Here is a 17,840-nt window from a genome sequence, read left to right as displayed (position 1 = left end):
TGTAGCCCTGGCTGTCCTGGAACTCACTTTGTAGACCAGGCTGGCCTCGAACTCAGAAATCCGCCTGCCTCTGCCTCCCGAGTGCTGGGATCTGGGATTAAAGGCGTGCGCCACCACGCCCGGCTTTGTTCTACCTCTTAACCTATGGTTGGCTCTATTTAATCCTGTTTATAATATTCAAGCAGAAAGCTCTCGGATTAAAGGTGTGTGCCAAGGCCGAGTCACACGACAACTAAAAGCAGATTTTCCGGTAAATTAACAGTCTCGGGGTCCACAGGTGTTAAGTGTTCTGTAACAGGAAAACACAGACATTTACATTTTGATTCAGCACAGTAGCAAGGTTAGTTATGAAGTAGTAATACAATTTTATGGGGTCAGCACAACACAGGGAACTGTATAAAAGGTTAACAGCACTGGGAAGGTTGAGAACCAAAGGGAACCCTGAAACAGGGTCCCCTGAGGGATGGAGCAGGACTAGGAGTCGCCAAACAGACCAGGAATGCTTGCCCTTGGGCCTGGGCAAGCCCCCACCATAGGCCCACTCCCGCTAGAGGCCGTGGCAGCTCTAGCAGGTGCCACTCAGGGACTCCGTTGCTGTTGCTGTCCGGGAGTTTTTATGCCGGGGCAAACTGGCCTTGAACTAAAGGCATCTGTAGCACTTGGCTGTCTTCAGGCTCCTGAAGAGTTCTGCAGCTTGGGGAATCTTGTGTAGGTATCTAGGATCTGAGGTCACCTGCATCCTGTGCCCTGTCATCGGCACTGTTACCTTGGGGCCTGGTTGATGCCTGGCCCAAGAAGTTCATAGCACAAGGCTTGAGTCAAAGGCCTAGGTGCATCTCTGGAGTTCAGGCCCTGGGGGTAAAGGTTGCCTTGTTTGAGCAAGGCCCTGTAGGTGGGGCCTGGCGATGTGTTCCTGGTACAGCTTGTGATGTGGGAGCTGGCTGTACTTTGGAGACAGCAGTAAGTTAGTAATTGAGAGGGGCAGGGAGCAACGAGAGCAGGGGTGGGTGCAGCTGAGCGCATGTCCTGACCCTGGGATCCGCTCCCCTTCACTGTCAGCCAACTGGAGCTAGGCAGCTACTCAGGGTCTAGGGTGCCTTGCCCAGCCCTTATAGCAAGGTCTGACTGCATTTCTCCTGCATGTCTGGGCTTTCCTGCCCAATCCCAGTTTTGGGGTGGGGGTGGGGTGGCATTCTTTAGGTGCCCCTTAGAGTCCTTTCTGGAAGCACTCGCGTATCACGGTTGGGAAAAGTCCTTTCCTCAGAGGAAACTTGTGTCAGGGAAGGAGGTGGGTGAGCAGAGCAGTCTGTGCGGAGGTGAGACCTTCCCACTGGTCCAGGGTGGGGGCTGGGCTCCTTGGGCCGTGTGACGCACCTCTGCTCTGGAACAGGTACAGGAGAACTCGCCGGCCCAGCAGGCAGGCCTGGAGCCCTACTTCGACTTCATCATCACCATCGGGCACTCGAGGCTGGTGAGGCTCCCCACTGCCCCATCCCCACAGGCTGCTCCTGTTCGCTTCTGCCTCCTTTTTTCTTCCCCTGTGACCAGGGCAACAGAGGGACATTTGGAGGCATCCAGCAGGCCTAAGAAGGCTGCCTTTCAAGACATATAAGGCCCTCTTAGGGCCTTAGGATGTGGCCCTAAGAGGCCTTTTGCTAGCTTTGTTAGTTTTCTGGAAGGCTTGGGGACCAAAGCTTGGGGTGCCTGAACTGTGTGATGCTGGCTCAGGTGCTGCCTGGAGCTGGGTGGTGGCTGTGGTGGCTGCAGGCCCAAATCTAGCCTGTGAAGCCGGGCCCAGCGATCGTTTCAGCTTGCCCTCACACCCTGTGCTCCATGCCTCTCAGGCCCTGACCAGTCTAAGGGTTCTGGCCCAAGGGTGGGAGGTCTCAGACAGAGCCAGCTCCTCCCTACCCCTGCAGAACAAGGAGAACGACACGCTGAAGGCACTGCTGAAGGCCAATGTGGAGAAGCCGGTGAAGCTGGAGGTATTCAACATGAAGACCATGAAAGTGCGCGAGGTGGAGGTGGTGCCCAGCAACATGTGGGGCGGCCAGGGCCTCCTGGGAGCCAGCGTGCGCTTCTGTAGCTTCCGCAGGGCCAGTGAACACGTGTGGCATGTGCTGGTGAGTCCTGGCAGGGTGTGTGGAGTGGGTGGGGCCTGGGACACAGGAGCAGGATGGCCAGGGCTGATGGGTGGGGCAGGGATCAGAGGGCAGTGCTGTGGGATCTAGTTTTGTTCCAGTGTCCTCAGAGGACAGCGGGTGGATCGTGGATCGGTGCTTTTGTTAACCGTGTGACCTTGGGCATACTTGTTTCATGTTATTGTTTTGGGACTGGGTTGGAATTCACTATGTGTAGCCAGATTGGCCATAAACCTGCAGAGCCCTACTAACCTCTGTCTCCTGAGTGCAGGGACTAAAAGTGTGTGCTAGTACACAGTCCAGAATCTAACCCTAGGCTGCGCTGCTTGCTCCACTGGCCTCAGCCACGTGCCGGGAAAGCAAGTGGATCTTTCTGAGTTCAAGGCCGGCCAGACCTGCATAGAGAGTTCCAGGTTGGCCAAAGCTACATAGTGAGACCCTACTTCAAAAAATTTAAAGAAAACCGTCTCCCTGTCAAGACAGTTTATGGCAGAGTGAAGTGTAAGTGTTGAGGTCCTGGGTCTGGATCCCCAGCAGCCATGAAAAAGCCAGGACAGCAGCATTCAGCAAGGACACTGTGTAGAGTGACAGAAGACACCTGGCCACCACACTTACTCATATACAAAACTGGGGGGGTGGAAGGTACCAAGGTAAAGGTCCTTGCCGACAGGCCTGGCAACCTGTGTTCACTTGCCTTGCTGCCTGAGCCCAGGTGCGCCTCTGACAGACTGGAAGCTAAGTCCAAGGCTCTCTCATTTCTACCCTAGAAGGCTGCTGGAGCCTGGGTGTCCTACACATGGCCTGTGGCCACGAGCGGCAAGGACAATACTAACACAGTCCAACCCAAAGCCATAAACTGCTAAAACCATTACGAGGGGCCTTGGGGAGTGTTCACCTGTACTGGAGTTCAAGCTCTGGAAGCCAGGTGGTGTGCACTTGTGATTGGCTAGGGACAGGTGAGATGGGCAGCTCCCAGGGACTCACTGCCAGGCATGGAGTCTAATTGCTAAGCTCTGGCCCAAGAGAGAATGCCTCAAAGGAGGTGAACAAGATTCCCAATGATGACACCCAAGGATATCTTGGCCTCCACAGGCACACACAGAATGAGCAGGTGTCCACAGGCACACATTTTTTTTTTTTTAATGATTGGCTATGGAGATAGCTTAATGCATGAATAATGTCAGTCAAACCTGAGTTCAGGCCCCAGGAACCCACATTGTGGAAGGACTGTTGTCCTCTGACCTGCACGTATGCCAGGGCACACGTGCACCCACACAAGTAAGTGTGGTGTTTGTAAACAAAAGCAAAGCACTAATTCCGAGGTGTGGCTTGTAAGGAGGCTGTGCAGTTCTGAAGCATGAGCTCCGAGATGGCAACATCCTGCGTACTACACCATCACACCAAGTAAAGAGAGGCAGGCTCTTGAAACCCACAAGAGCATGGGACCCAAAACAAGTAGCCACCCCAAGGCAGAAGCTGGACGGCCCTGCCATGACCACACTGCTCTTGAGGGCTCCAGAGTCAGCCTTGTCAGCCCTTTGTGCACAGGCACGCCTTTGCACGCAGACCGCAAAGATTCTGCAGAGGCAGCTAGAACCCAACCAGCAAGCCTTCCCAGCAGGGGCACCTTCCCTCCACAGAACAGGAGACTGGCCATTGCAGGGCTCCGGTGTACCACCGATACACACAGTGTCCGGTGGGTATGTGAGTCTGAAAGCTAAGGCTAACATCTGGGGCAGCTCAGTCACTGAGACTCATTCCTGTACCCGTTATATAGCAACAGGCCAGAGAAACTACTATGCCATCTTTATCTATCCTGGCTGGAACAGCACTAAACCCTGCAGCAGGCTTCTGGGGGTTCATGCTGGCCCACCCTTCAAATCAGGAACAAAGCCACGGGGGCTGCACAGGCAGCTCAGAGGTCAAGCACTGGCTACTCTGGCAGGAGACCCAAGTTCCATCCCCAGCACCCATGAGGCAGCTCACAGCCATCTGCAACTCCAGTCCCAGGGGACCCAAGGTCCTCTTGTGGCCTCCAGGAGCACTGCACACATGTGGTGCACAGATAAACATGCAGATAAAATGCCCATATATACAAAGTAATAAAATTTAAAAGAAACTAAGATCCAGAGTTAGAATGCCCAAGAATGCTGCCGTCTGCTCACCAGGCAGTAACTTGGGGGAGGGGAGAAACTTGGGCCCTGTGGAGAAGTCTACCTTGAGGCCCTGCTGGGCAATAGAGGGCAAGTGCCCCCTTACCTAGAGAAGCCTCTTCTCTCTGCTTAGCATTGAATCTTAGTTTATCATTCTCACTTCAGGACGTGGAGCCCTCTTCACCTGCTGCCTTGGCTGGCCTGTGCCCTTACACAGACTACATAGTTGGCTCTGACCAGATTCTCCAGGAGGTAAAGAACCCATGGCGTGCTTGTTTCCAGGTCCCCTGAAGGGCTGTGGGCAGACGCGTTGCGCTTGTGTCTCAACGCTGGGAACCCCCCTCCGACAGACACTGTCTTTCTCCTAGTCGGAAGACTTCTTTACTCTCATTGAGTCCCATGAGGGGAAGCCCCTGAAGCTGATGGTGTATAACTCCGAGTCCGACTCCTGCCGGGAGGTGACTGTGACTCCCAATGCAGCCTGGGGTGGAGAGGGCAGGTACTTCCTGGGGTCAGAGGGCTACAGGGCTTGTGGGTGGGCTGCCCTAGTGGGCATGGGCTCCTGGCATCCCTTGGAGGAAACGGCCTGGACCCCCGCACCCTGAGGCTCATCCTTGCCCAGGATCCTTGCTCAGTCACTGTTGCTGGTGGTGGTGGTGGTGGGGGTTATATAGGTAGCTGAGGTGTGGGCCACCCTGACGGAACACATCTGGCCTTCCACAGTCTGGGGTGTGGTATTGGTTATGGGTACCTGCATCGGATCCCAACGCAGCCCTCCAGCCAGCACAAGAAGCCACCCGGTGCCACACCACCTGGCACTCCGGCTACAACTCCACAACTTACTGCCTTTCCTCTTGGTGCCCCAGCACCTTGGCCTATCCCTCAGGACTCTGCTGGCCCAGAGTTGGGTTCCAGGCCGAGTGACTACGTGGAGGTATGTGGGAGCACCAGTCAGGCCAGGGAAGAGAGGAGTGCCTGGGGCATTGGGCCTGCCACCTAGAGGCTATCTAGGGACCGGAGAAACACTCTGTGGGCCTGTGAGGTCCTTGATGTTAGGGGGCCCATCTGCTTCTAGTGAGTAAAACATGCTTTTGGCTCTCTTGTCCTCGAGTGGAGGTGAGGCACAGGTAGTCTTATTTGTGAGTTGGAAACTGTGACCCAGCAACGGGGAGAACCTTGTGTCGGAGTGAGGTGGGGGCAGCCAGGCCAGTGCTGGACATGGTAGGCTGCATGGTCCCCGTTTGCACCTGGATTCAGGGGAAGTTCAGAGAACGGGTAGTATCTGTGGGTACCTGGATTCAGGGGAAGTTCAGAGAACGGGTAGTATCTGTGGGTACCTGGGGATCCCCTCGGGGAGCAGCAGAAAGCTTCCCCAGTGTGTGTTTGTAGGGAGGCTCTGGTTAGCCTCCCATCACAGGGAGGAAGGGCAATGCTTGCCGTGCAAAGGTGGGCCGTAGTTAGGTTGAACATCTGTGCACCGGATGTTTCTGGGCACTGGCCTAACTAACCCTCAGTCTCTCCTTTCCTGGCACCTCTAGGCCCTACCACAGGTCCCTGGTAGCTTTATGGAGGGACAGCTCCTTGGGCCTGCGAGTCCCAGCCATGGTGCTGCTGACTGTGGGGGATGCCTGCGTGCTATGGAGACCCCGCTTCAGCCTCCACCTCCAGTGCAGCGGGTCATGGACCCAGGTATGGGGCAGGTCCTGAAAGAGACTGCGGTACCTAGAGCCCTGATGCTAAAGTGGGCTACAGGCTCACAGCTGGACTTGCACAGCAGTGCCCCAGCTTTCCTCAGGACCTGCTAGCCTCTGTCAGTCCAGTCCATGAGGCCGTACATGGCTTACCACAGGGCTGCTCTGGGGCCAGCTCAATTAAGCTGTGGTTAGGCACTCTGGGTGACTTGGCAGATAAGAGGTAAAGCAGGATTTGGGCCAACTGCCATGGTCTTACTCCATGATGTACAGCTCTGGGTTCTTTTTGTCCCTCAGACACAGGCGGTGGGAGTCTCGATGGGGTTGGAGGGAGGGCATCTGTGGGGCTGAGGGTGAGCTAGGTAGCCCAGGAATGTGGCAGAGGGAAGGCAGGCTCCCGTATCTCCAGTAGTTGGTTTTTTTTGGTTTGCTTTCCCTCTCCAGGCTTCCTGGATGTGTCAGGCATGTCCCTCCTGGACAGCAGCAATACAAGCGTGTGCCCCAGCCTGTCATCTTCCACAGTGCTGACCTCCACGGCTGTTTCAGTCTCAGGACCAGAGGACATTGGTTCTAGCAGCAGTTCTCATGAGCGGGGTGGTAAGTGACCTTTAGTGATGCCGTCTGAGAAATCCTGTGTTTGGGGAGGGCTGCCCCGAGTTCCCTAGGTGGGCTAGAGGTTGGCTATGTCAAGGGATTCACATGACTGACTTCTGACTCTCCACCAAAGCCTGGGCTGCAGGGGTAATCACTGAGGGTGGGTCTCCTCAGCTCCACTTTATGTTTCAGGTGAAGCCACATGGTCAGGGTCGGAGTTTGAGATCTCCTTCCCAGACAGTCCAGGTGCCCAGGCCCAGGCGGACCACCTGCCCCAGCTGACTCTCCCCGATGGCCTCACATCTGCGGCCTCACCTGAAGAAGGGCTGTCTGCAGAGCTGCTGGAAGCACAGACTGAGGAGCCGGCAGACACAGCCAGCCTGGATTGCAGGGCAGAGACTGAGGGGAGAGCCAGCCAAGCCCAGGCTGCCCCAGATCCAGAGCCTGGGCTGTGAGAACACCCCTGGTGACATTTGGTGTGGCTTAGCTGTGTAGCTCTCTAGGCTGCAGGCTCTTGTGAGGCATGGGCTTTGCTACAATACATACATGGTCCTGGGTCGAAGGGACAGAACACTGGAGCAGCAACCAGCTTCTGTAGAGGCAGGTGACGGAATCTAGACTGTCAATGAAGCATTGACGCCCCATCACAATATCCAGGTGAAGATGGGGCGAGGGACAAGAGGCTGTGTCCATAGGCAGCCACACCTGTACTGAGGAAGACCCCAAGTCCCAATGCCCTTCCTCATTCTGATCCTTCCACTGGATGAGAGAGGTAGTATATCTGGCCACTTTATTTCTAGCATGGGAAAGTCTAGGGATTTACCTTCAGAGGGATCTACCTCTGCTAGCTGTACACCAGCCCCAGGGGCAGGTGCAAGGGAGCATCCACTCCAGTTCTGGCATCCTGTGATGGCTCCCTTCAGCCCTCACACGCAGACAGCTGGCTCTGGTGGTAGACAGGTCAAACGATGCTGTCAGAACCCCTCTACCTGCCCTCGAGCGGGGCTCTTCCCCAGAAGAGCTGGAGGAGAGTTGCTAAAGGCCCCTCCCATCTGTCCTCAGTGTAAGGGAAAGGCGCCGTTACAGGCTCAGTCTCCGAGAGGACAGCTGCACCGCTGCCTTGCTACAGATGGCACCAGGCATGTCCTCTGCCAATCACTGTAAGCTACCTTTGGTCTTCTTTTCTAGCCTCTTTGTTCCATCGTCCACAGACCATGTAACTATCTGTTCAGGGTACTTAGGCTGGTAAGCCAAGGACTCTGTTCCAAGAAGCACAGGCCAAACAGTACAGTGGGCCAGGTCCTGGATGGGCAAACAGAACCCCAAGCACTAGGAATACATTTATAGCCAGGGGCCACTGAGAGGCCTGAGGCCGTACAACATGGCTTACCACAGGGCTGCTCTGGGGCCATCTCAATTAGGCACTGTGGTTAGGCACTCTGACCCCCAGCTGCCTTCATTGGAAGGTTCTGCTCCCCAGCGACCCCATGTGGGGTGAAACGGAGGCTGATGCTGTTTCAAGTATGAACCCCCAGATGGTTTCTTTCCCTGTAATCTGCTATGGGGAAAGTGACAAGTGAAAAAATAAACATGTCCGCACACTGAAGTGTTTGTAACTAAAGCTTTATTCTATACAACCCGAGATACAGACTCCGCCCCTTTGGCGTTGCAGACTGTCCAATTTTCTGGAAACTTAGTACTGATTTTTGACTAGCGGGGAAAAATTACAACCATGCTGGGGTAAACTCCTCCATAGGGGCACAACTGCCTGTGGATCAGTACTGCGCCAGTGAACCAACCAGCAAAACCTACGCTTAGTGCAGAGGCCCCTCCTGCAAACACAACCACCCCACCCCTTGCTTTTACTTTACAGCTATCACTAAAAAATACGCACCAAAAGTGCACCAATGTGTCCAACACATAGAAAGGACTTCTGTAAAAAAGCTGGCTGCTCTAGGGCGGGAGAATGGTTTAACACTGGGAAGTGTTCTTGCTCACTGGTGAGGGTATGGAAGCCATGGCCTGTCTGTGTTCCAGAGTTAAGGTGAGGGACCCTGTTCTGCAGTTGTACGGACTAATGCCTCAATTTGTAAGGGACAGATCTGGGCCCCTCAGCTGTCCCCTGCAGGACCTGTGAGATAGAGAGAAAACACCTTTCTTCCCCAAGCCCCCCTCCCCTTGCTCCTGTGGGCAGGGACCACACACAAGGCAGGAGCAGACGGACAGACGGGGAAAGCTGCACCCCCACCCCCAAGGCACGTGTGCTTCCGCTGTGCTCAAAGGTTCATCTCCTGCAGCTTCACGGGCTGGACCATTCGTCTGAATGTAAATGACCTTGGGAAGAATCCAAAGTAGTTTTTGCTAAAAGTTGAAGTGTTATCCCCAATAAGGTAATATTCTGTACAAGATCCAAGTGAGTCTATGAAAGCTTTTGACTGTTAGAAAGACGGCAGAAAGACCTGGACGAAGGCGTAACAAAAGCCCGTGTATAAAACTGGAAAAACAAACATGAACCACAATATAAATATCAAACCAACTCACTGTGAGAGCTTTTTACTCTAGTAACATAAACTTTAGGTAGCATCTGAATGAAACTGAAACGTCAGCATGGCCGGAAGTTCTGACAGTTGTCATGCTGCTCACCCAGAGCAGGAAGCTGTGGCTCTCGCTGGCTTTGCCTGTGAGGAAGACTGGCGGAAGGAGAGTGGCCACAGCAGCTTGGGCTATCGGACAGCCAGGGCGCTATGGGCAGCACTGCGAGGCACAGGCTGGGGGTCGCAGCCTGCAGGTCCACGTGCTGCGCAGGCTCCAGCCCTGGAGTTGCAGGTCTTCCTACAAGAGCACAGCTGAGACGTGGCATTTCAAAAGTAGCCCAACATGGTCATTTCTTAGGAAATGGGCTGGCTCTTGAATTGTGCAACAGTGATTTCCATTAAAAATAACTCTTACATAGTGAAAACAACTTGATTTTTTTTTTTTTTCTTTTATAATGACAAATTTGGAAAAAGCCTTCATAGGTACTGCATGAGTGGAATGTACTTGGAAAAGCTGCAGAGCTTGTGGGTTTGAAACTGAAACATGGCGACTGATGTGGCCCCGCTGATGTTCTCTAACAAGTGCTAAGAGACAAAGGGGGGTCCTTCAAAAGGAGTCAGCGAAGTCTGCACTGGCCTGTTGTAGATTCTCTGTACATCTCCCCGGACAGTGCCAGGGGCTTGTCCTTGCACTCTTTTGAGTCCCTGGGGACACCTTAATCTATGCATGGAGCCTGGTTTCTATATTACATCTCCATTAGTCACGTCACCAAATAGGCCGGTTGGAGGTCTTGCTCCCGTAGGACGTGGTGGGCTTCCTAGGACTACTCTTGGGGCCACAGAGGAAGGTGGTTGGTGAAGAACCCAGGAGCCTGGGCCCACCCTCACGTGGACTTCTGACGGTAATGGAGGGTGAGGTCCCCACCACTCTTCCATATGAAGTGCTTTACTGTCCGAAGATCCATATTTGGGTCCAAAACCTGAATAGCCAAAGTGCATTGAGAATGTCAACATCACTAACAGCTAAAGACGTCCTTAACCAGGGACTCTGCCAGGTGGCCCAGCTTGCTCCCCACTGTGTCTAGGAGCCTGATTTTTGCTTCCACACATGGAATCTGAAATGTGTGCCTCTGCGGCTTACCAGCTCAGCCCTGCCTGATGACTGAGTGCTTGTCTTGGTTGAAATTCATCTCTTCTCCACCCACCTCTACTCCAAGTTCTTTACTGTGACAGATACCACCCGTTTACCCAGCACAGCCCTACTATGAGCATCTGGAAATCTGTCCTTTCCCGAGCGTCTCCCTCAGGTGAGGAGGAGCTTCAGGTGTGCTGAAGAACGTTTCCAAGAGACACAGAGCTCTCCAGACACCTGAGAGGCCACCAAGCACGCAGTCTGTGACTTTATGGGCCCCTCTGCAGGGGTCCACTCACCTGGTCCTGGCACAGAAGTTCAATTTTCTCCTCTGCCAACACCGCGATGTCTTCCTCCTTCTCCTGCTCTGGCTTTTCATTATTAGAAGAGCTGGTGGTTTGGGACTCGTTGTCCAGGTTGATAATCTTCTCGTAGACGTGCTCCATCACCTTCCGGACCTGCAGCATGTCACTGGCAGACAGCCTGTCTCTAGAAAAGACGGGTTTTCATATCATCAAAAATCTCTTATTTTTCATTTGTGTCAATATCTCAAGATAAAAAATATTGCACAGACATCTGAAATCAATTCATGTTTTCAGTCATTGCCCTGAATCACTTGAAAGCTGTCAGGAGAGATCCTGTGGTGCCTTCGAGGGCTCATGCACACACAACAGCCACTTGTACCGTATGCCTCCAAGCCCTCGGCTGAAGCCTGGGTAGCCCTGACAGTTAAGGACCAAGGGCTCAGTGTTATCTCCTACCGCTGTGCCTTCAACTAGGAGACAATGAATACCCCAGGCTAGACATTAAGCCACAGCTTGCTCAGACCACAAACTGAAGTCCCTCACTTTTAAGCCCTTATCTCTGATATCAGTAAACTACTATTCTATCTCACAGCTACAGGTCAAACTGTTGAAGGATCTTCAAGTGGAGTCATTAAGTCCACTTGCAGTGGCGTCTACGGCTTGCTGAAGTGATCCAGTGCATGCATGTGGAGGAGGCGGAGGGGCAGGCAGAAGTGTGGGTCGGGCACTATGTTTCAGTATTACAGAGGTTTCTCATTTGCTGGGCCATCAGGAACTTGTCCTCTGCGTGAGCTTGGGACTCCCTCTGACAGTTTTAACAGCCTTGTTGATTTCCTTCGCTAGCCATACATACTGATTATGGCTCAGACTTCAAGTCCTCTGCTGTAAGCCTGTCTTTGAGCCATGTCTAACTATCAGGAATTAGTGGAACTGCACTCTGTGACCTGGCACTGAAATCCCGAGTCAGGAAGCCTCTGACTCAGCGGTATCTTTTCACGCCATCCTATGTATAGGGGCACGCATCTCTACACCATTTCTGGTACCTGAGCAAGGTCCTGTTTGGGAAGCCTGTCTTTGGGGACTCCACCCATCCATGTGTGTTCAGGTGGGATTCCTTGTCCTCCCAGAAGGCTCTGTTCAGAGCTGGTTTGCTCCCACTTTCATCCTTTCCTAAGGTCTGTGAAAGCAGCCACTACACACAGGTTTTTATCCTCAACGGAACTGTTTGGTTTGGAGACTGTGGATCCCCCTCTGTTTACCTCCTAAGAACTGGGATTATAGGTGTGTGCCATCACACATGGCTACATGGTCTTGCTATGTAGTCTTGGCTGGCCTGGAACTCACCACTCTACTGCCCAGGCTGGCCTCTGCCTCTGCCTCCAAGTGCTAAGATTTAAAAGGCAGTGTCAGCAACTATGGGTTAAACTTAATTTTGAGAGGAGACGAAATGCAAAGCAATCACCTTCAACCTAGCCCCTGCCTCCATCTGATAGAGGAAGCTGAAGGACAGAGGCGCCGCAGTGACCAGCACGGAAGCACAGCAGTTACTTACTTTTTTAAAGTTTTTGCTCCTGAAGATGCATGAGGTTGGAGGTAGAAAGGAATTTTGTTGAATTTGGGCATATTTTTCTGAAATATTAAAAGTTTAAGAGGTATAATAGTTTCTGTTAGCTGATAAAACTAAAATGCTATCAAAAGGAAAACAATTTACAAATAACCATTTTTACAATAAAAATGACTTTTAGTGAAATTTATAGTAAGTTATCAATAGAAGTATGCCTTAAGAGAAAATTTCTCAGCAAGTATATTTAGTTTACAATAAAAATAGATGAAGACAAATTATATGTAGTAGTCAACAATAGTGGCACAGCTCTTCTTAAGTTATCATTCAAGGCAGCACAGGAAAACAAACCTACATTTTTAAAGTTCCATAAATCAAAATATCGGGGCTGATGACTGAAGTGTTTTGAGAACACCCCAGAACGTTCACCTTTGAGCAGACACTTGGACACTGGTGGCCCATCGTCCAGTGGAGAGGCCATCAGTCCCTCCTACCAGACAGCTCAGCCAGAGGGAGGTCTACCGTGACAGCTTTTGGAACACAGCTTACTTTGTCACAGGGTCACTACTGCACTCAGGTGAGTTCTACACTCAAACAGTGCTTTATGGGAGCCTGGGCAGGGAAGGCCACGGACACCCAGCAGGTGTCACACGGGTTCTAACTAAGTTCTTGAGGTGTATCTGGGATAGAAAAGAATTTTTTTTTTTTTAAGTTTCAAGAGATTAAATCCCTTTTCATATGGCTTTAGGAATATACAAGTAGTCAAGAGGACACAAGAAAGTCTAGAAACAGACTGAGTCTGCAGGAATTTAGTATACTATACAGACAGCATAGCATTTCAAATTAGTAGACCGGACAGACTCCTATAAACTGCACTGGCATATGGCTTAGTTCACTGGAAAAAGTTAGAATGTCACCTCACAGCAAACAGAGAGGCAAGTAAGAAAAGAGTAAAGTCAGAGTTGATATAAAGGATATTCTAAACGGGTTATATCTAACAAAACATGGACCTCAGAGCCATAAAAACTCACTTTGATTATATAACAAGTTTTCACCTGGGAGAGAGCCTTGAACAAAGTAAAAGTTGGATGAAGGCAGAGGAGTCAGGTTAATCGGCACTAGAAGATCACCTGCGAGTCAGTAAGACGGTGACCCAGTTAGAGAAGCGGCAAAGGACACCAACAGGCAGGTCACAGCAGAGACTCTCCTAACCTCACCATGAGTAACCAAACATCCACAGTGAAATCATCAGACAGTGTCTGTCCACAGAGCAGTGTTGCTGTGGCTGTGGCAATGGGTACCACATACTGTTCCTTCAGGGTAAACTGCCTCTGTGAAAAGGCGACTCAGCATTATCTATCCACATTTAAAACGTGCATACCCTTTGATCCAGAAATTCCACTTGTAGGAATTTATCCTAAAAAGTTCATAAAGATACACGTACAAGGATGTTCACTGCAGCACTGTTTGCAATACAAAACCCTGGAAACAACCTGAGCCCATTAATAAGGGGACAATCAAATACAGAATGATGCTCTTACACACACCATAGGGAACAGTCCATAAGCACAGAGATGTCCAAGACTATTTTTAGGAAAAAAAGTTGCAGAACACTGTAAGAGATTTTGTGCAAAATTAAATGAACCACACACTTATGTATGCACACAAATAGCATGTGTTCATGTAGGTGAGGAACATAGCAGAGGCTGCACCAACCTCCTATTAGGTGCTTCCTCTGGGAGGATGGCTGGGAAGAGGTGGGCACTTTAAACACTGATTTCCTTATAGAATAAGCCTGTATTATTGTTCTGACTGAAACCAGACAAAAGTAAAAGTTGGTCTGCAAATAACTATCAGATGCGTTTGCACCTTCAGAACTTCAGGAATGAACGTTGAGGGGATTCCGCCTGGCAGGTGACTTTTGTTACAGTGTAAGACTTAATGTCTGGGAAAAGCAAAGGACAAAATGGGAGTGAAGGACACTTACATCCACAGTGATGTCAATCACCCATTGTGGCACCGTCTCATTGAGAAGCATCGCCTCAGTCTCACCCCCGGAATCCCGGCAGAGCAGCCTAGACACAACCCATCAGGTGGTCAGTGTTAGGACAAGCAGGAGACATCAGAGGAGAAGCCCTCACAGCGCTCACTGAGGACAGCAGAGGTGATGGGAGAGCTGCTTCTGAGTCCTGGGTCACCACAAGAAGCACTCAGCCCAGGGCCTAGCCAGTGCCATGCACAGCACAGACCTCAGCTGCAGTGAGGGCTGTAGTTTGGTTACTACGCCCAGGAACTATCACAAAGAAGAAAGTCTATATTCAAGGGCAAGGCAACTGACAACCCTGTGATACTCTAACACTTCGCCTGCTCCACCTTGGCCTTGCTGGAAGCCTTCCCTTTCCTGGAGGACCCAGAGAGTATTTTCCTGCACCCCAGGTTGAACCAGTATAGATCACAGCAGTTTGCAGGATCAGCCTCCCCCTCTTGCCTGGCCCAGTCTCCTATGGGCAGGGACTGCTATGAGGATGATATTTGATTCCTGCCTCTGGCAGTTAGATTAACCACACTGGCAAAGTGAGAGAAATCCCACCAGAGACAGGGCCTGGAGGCAGGCATCTGGGACAGGGCAGGGTGTGTGTGTGTGTGTGTGTGTGTGTGTGTGTGTGTGAATCTCACCTTGGCCCTTCGCTATTAACATCTACTGCAGCAGGCATTAAGTATCTCAGGGAGCTGATACTCTTAACGACAACTGCTCGTGTTTGTTTGGGCAGCATTTCCTAGCAAGAGGGTTGGTTTATTAAGCAATGTCTTTCTCATCCATACCTGAATAGTGTGCGACCTCCAGCTTCTCCAAAGATCACAGGGGTGTGTGGGGGCACTTGGAAATAACCATTTCCCTTCTGGACTCTGCTCTCCTGCTCCCCACTCACTAGGAAAGATAGGCAGGCTGTTAGTGCTGAGACCACAGCTTCTGAACACTGATCACACAGGCTGTAAACACTCTAATATTTTAAAAACAAAAAATCCTGGGGCTGGAGTGGTTTCTCAGTGGTTAGGGCACTGGCTGCTCTTCTAGAGGACCTGGGTTTGGTTCCCAGTACCACACAGTGGCTTACAGCCATCTGTAACCCTACTAGTTCCAAGGGATCCATCACACTTTCTGGCCTCCTTGGGCACTGGGCACGTAAGTGTTGCCCATATATACATGCAGGAAAACTGACATACATCAAATAAAAATAAACAAATCTAAAAAAATATTTAAATCAAACCCCGTTCCTCGGTCAGTGTTAGAAAGTTAGGTGGAGGAAGCTGGAGCGAAGGCTCTCCAGATGAAGAGGGCTGAGGGCTCTTCAGAGGACCTGAGTTCGGTTCCCAGCTTTGTAGGTCCAGGAGATCTGACACCCTTGTCTGGCCTTCACTTGTATCCCCACGTAACGGGCATATATATAATTTTTTTTTAAATATTAAAAAAAGTAACAAAGGTGTAAAACAAGTAAGAACTAAATTCTCGAAAAAAGAAATGTGGTGTTTTATATATAAGGGCAGAGAATCTAATCAGAGGTTCAGTAGACTGCCCACTGTGAAACATAGCCTCCTTTGGAGGGCTTCACTAAGAGTAAATGTAGCTGACCTGTTGCCCGAGTCATGCGCACAGCCAGGCCCCAGCTCCCTGAACCTGAGCACAATGGCACCAGCTAGCATGTGGGTGTGTTTACGACAACCGGGACAGAGCCTGGACTATAAGAGACTTTTCTCAAAAGGAGGAGAAAAGGAAGAGAAACTGCTCGTATAACCATGTGTCTTAAATGTCCCTGTGCAGAGGTAGCTGCTTCTGTTTGTTTTGAATATCAAACAGATATGGGGTTTCTTTTATCTGTGAGGGCCATGTTACAACTCCTGCAAGCTGTCTCCATGCACTGGATGCTCTCACTCAGATGCAGGAGAGAGACAATTAACCGGGCATACCACAGGCTATGCCAGACTTCAGCACACTATGTTAGTACCCCTTGGCCCATGCAACTGCCACTTTTCTGAGCAAATACACACTAACCATGGTTCACTTCGTTCTCTTCTTCATCCATGGGAGTCACATGTGTCCTGGGCCAGTACTCCAGCAGTGCCTGTAGTAGAAGTCCTCCTAAGTTCACTGTGGGTTAAGAGGAGAAATGGGAGAATTTGTTAGCTCCAACCTAAGACAGGAAGTTGTCAGTGTTCACTATCTGACCGGGCAGGGGTGGCTATGAACAGGGCAGTTATGGACTTGAAGGCAGAGGTGCTTCTCAGATGGGGATTACACGTGAGGCCTTAAGGAAGCTATACACACAGGCTTGGTGGCTTCTGAATCAGAACTGTTCTAACTGTTAGACATTGTCTTTTCTTTGTGAGTCCAGCCTGGCCTTTGACTCACCTTCTTTCTTCCTACTCTCAAGTTCAGGGATGAGAGGCATGTGTTACCATGCTGGGGTACACAAACTGTGAGAGTTTGACTAGGATGCCCCCTCCTCCTCCCCCCAGACCCAGGTATTTGAATGCCTGGCCAATAGGGAGTGGAACTAGTAGGAGGTGTAGCTTTGTTGGAGTAGGTGTGGCCTTGTTAGAAGATTTAGTCACTGTGGAGGTGGGTTTTGACGCTTCCTATGTACAAGGTACACCCAGTGTGACACATGCAGTCTCTCCTTGCTGCCTGTGGAACAAGATGTAGAACCCTCCATTCCTCCAGTACCATGCCTGCCTGCATGCTGACATGATAATGGACTAAACCTCTGATACTGTAAGCCAGTCCCAATTAAATGTTTTCCTTTGTAAGAGCTGACATGGTCTCTTCACAGCAATGAAACCTTAACTAAGACATATCCTTAGGCACCCAACCCAAGACCAGAGACAGGCAGGTCTTGGTGCTTGATCTCAGAACTGAAGCTGCAGAGAAAACACTATCCTGCTGTTCAGCAGTCAGGCTTCTTTATCCTTCTTGTGCAGACAGGGGTTTTACATTGTAGCTAAGGCTGTCCTGAACTCATGGCAGTTACCCAACCCAAGCCTCCTAAGGGCTGGGATTACAGGCATGAGCCACTATGTCTGGTTTAAGCTATTCTTTAAAACAAAATAACAGGATGTTATTCACAGATATACTCCCCTAAAGCCAGCAACCTTGTATTTGTACACATGTTGGATTGTTACACACCAAATTCTTAGAAGAGTGCTTAGTGGGATACAGTGTCATGATGTGCTTGGGCAGTGGTGATGTACATCTTTAAACCCAGCACTCAGCCCAGCACTCGGAGGCAGAGGCAGGCGGATTTCGGAGTTCAAGGCCAGCCTGGTCTACAGAGTGAGTTCCTGGACAGCTAGGACTACACAGAGAAACCCTGTCTTGAAGCAAAACAAACAAACAAACAAACAAACAAACAAACAAATGACAGTAAGAGTCATGATGTGGGGAGTGCTTCCAAAGATGACCAGCCACCTTCTTTATTGAAGACACTTAACTCACGTTTTGGGTCTGACCCATCAGGACTGCTGAAGCCAGCATCTTTTGCAGAAACCCAGGCAGCGAAGCAGTCACTCTCATCCAGGGTAATGGTCAGCATCTGTTGGAGGCACAGTGTCAGCAGCTCGCTCTCCCTCCCCTCTTCTCCAGCACCTGACCCTGCAGCATCCGTACACCAGACTAAGGCTAAGCCGTGCCTCCTGGGATTCAGCTACAGCTTGCTTTACTCAAGTGCCAGGCT

The 17,840-nt window shown here is 50.9% G+C and overlaps 2 protein-coding genes across 7 annotated transcripts in view; one reads left to right on the top strand and one right to left on the bottom strand.

Moving 5' to 3' along the window:
- The window catches only part of Gorasp1 (golgi reassembly stacking protein 1), a 12,116-nt gene extending 3,001 nt beyond the window's left edge, over positions 1 to 9,115 (top strand). The window contains exons 1-9 of one of the 5 annotated variants that reach the window (XM_021171868.2): positions 80 to 250; positions 1,391 to 1,471; positions 1,920 to 2,123; positions 4,460 to 4,546; positions 4,663 to 4,793; positions 5,018 to 5,228; positions 5,833 to 5,983; positions 6,430 to 6,582; positions 6,772 to 8,185. In XM_021171868.2, coding sequence (XP_021027527.1) covers positions 1,995 to 2,123; positions 4,460 to 4,546; positions 4,663 to 4,793; positions 5,018 to 5,228; positions 5,833 to 5,983; positions 6,430 to 6,582; positions 6,772 to 7,034 — 1,125 coding nt within the window. In that variant the 5' untranslated portion in view covers positions 80 to 250; positions 1,391 to 1,471; positions 1,920 to 1,994 and the 3' untranslated portion in view covers positions 7,035 to 8,185. The other 4 variants (XM_029481305.1, XM_021171869.2, XM_029481306.1 and 1 more) reach the window with 4 other exon arrangements.
- Wdr48 (WD repeat domain 48) overlaps positions 8,187 to 17,840 on the bottom strand; it is a 34,288-nt gene continuing 24,634 nt past the window's right edge. For both annotated transcript variants that reach the window (XM_021171866.2, XM_021171865.2), the window contains exons 13-19: positions 17,603 to 17,699; positions 16,163 to 16,258; positions 14,935 to 15,040; positions 14,099 to 14,186; positions 12,103 to 12,179; positions 10,545 to 10,734; positions 8,187 to 10,093 (exon numbers count right to left, since the gene is read on the bottom strand). In XM_021171866.2, coding sequence (XP_021027525.1) covers positions 9,998 to 10,093; positions 10,545 to 10,734; positions 12,103 to 12,179; positions 14,099 to 14,186; positions 14,935 to 15,040; positions 16,163 to 16,258; positions 17,603 to 17,699 — 750 coding nt within the window. In that variant the 3' untranslated portion in view covers positions 8,187 to 9,997. The remainder of the gene's footprint in view (positions 10,094 to 10,544; positions 10,735 to 12,102; positions 12,180 to 14,098; positions 14,187 to 14,934; positions 15,041 to 16,162; positions 16,259 to 17,602; positions 17,700 to 17,840) is intronic.

The sequence above is a fragment of the Mus caroli genome, chromosome 9 (genome assembly GCF_900094665.2).
Source record: "Mus caroli chromosome 9, CAROLI_EIJ_v1.1, whole genome shotgun sequence".
NCBI classification, from domain to species: Eukaryota; Metazoa; Chordata; class Mammalia; order Rodentia; family Muridae; genus Mus; species Mus caroli.
This window is presented reverse-complemented; position numbering and strand designations above follow the sequence as displayed.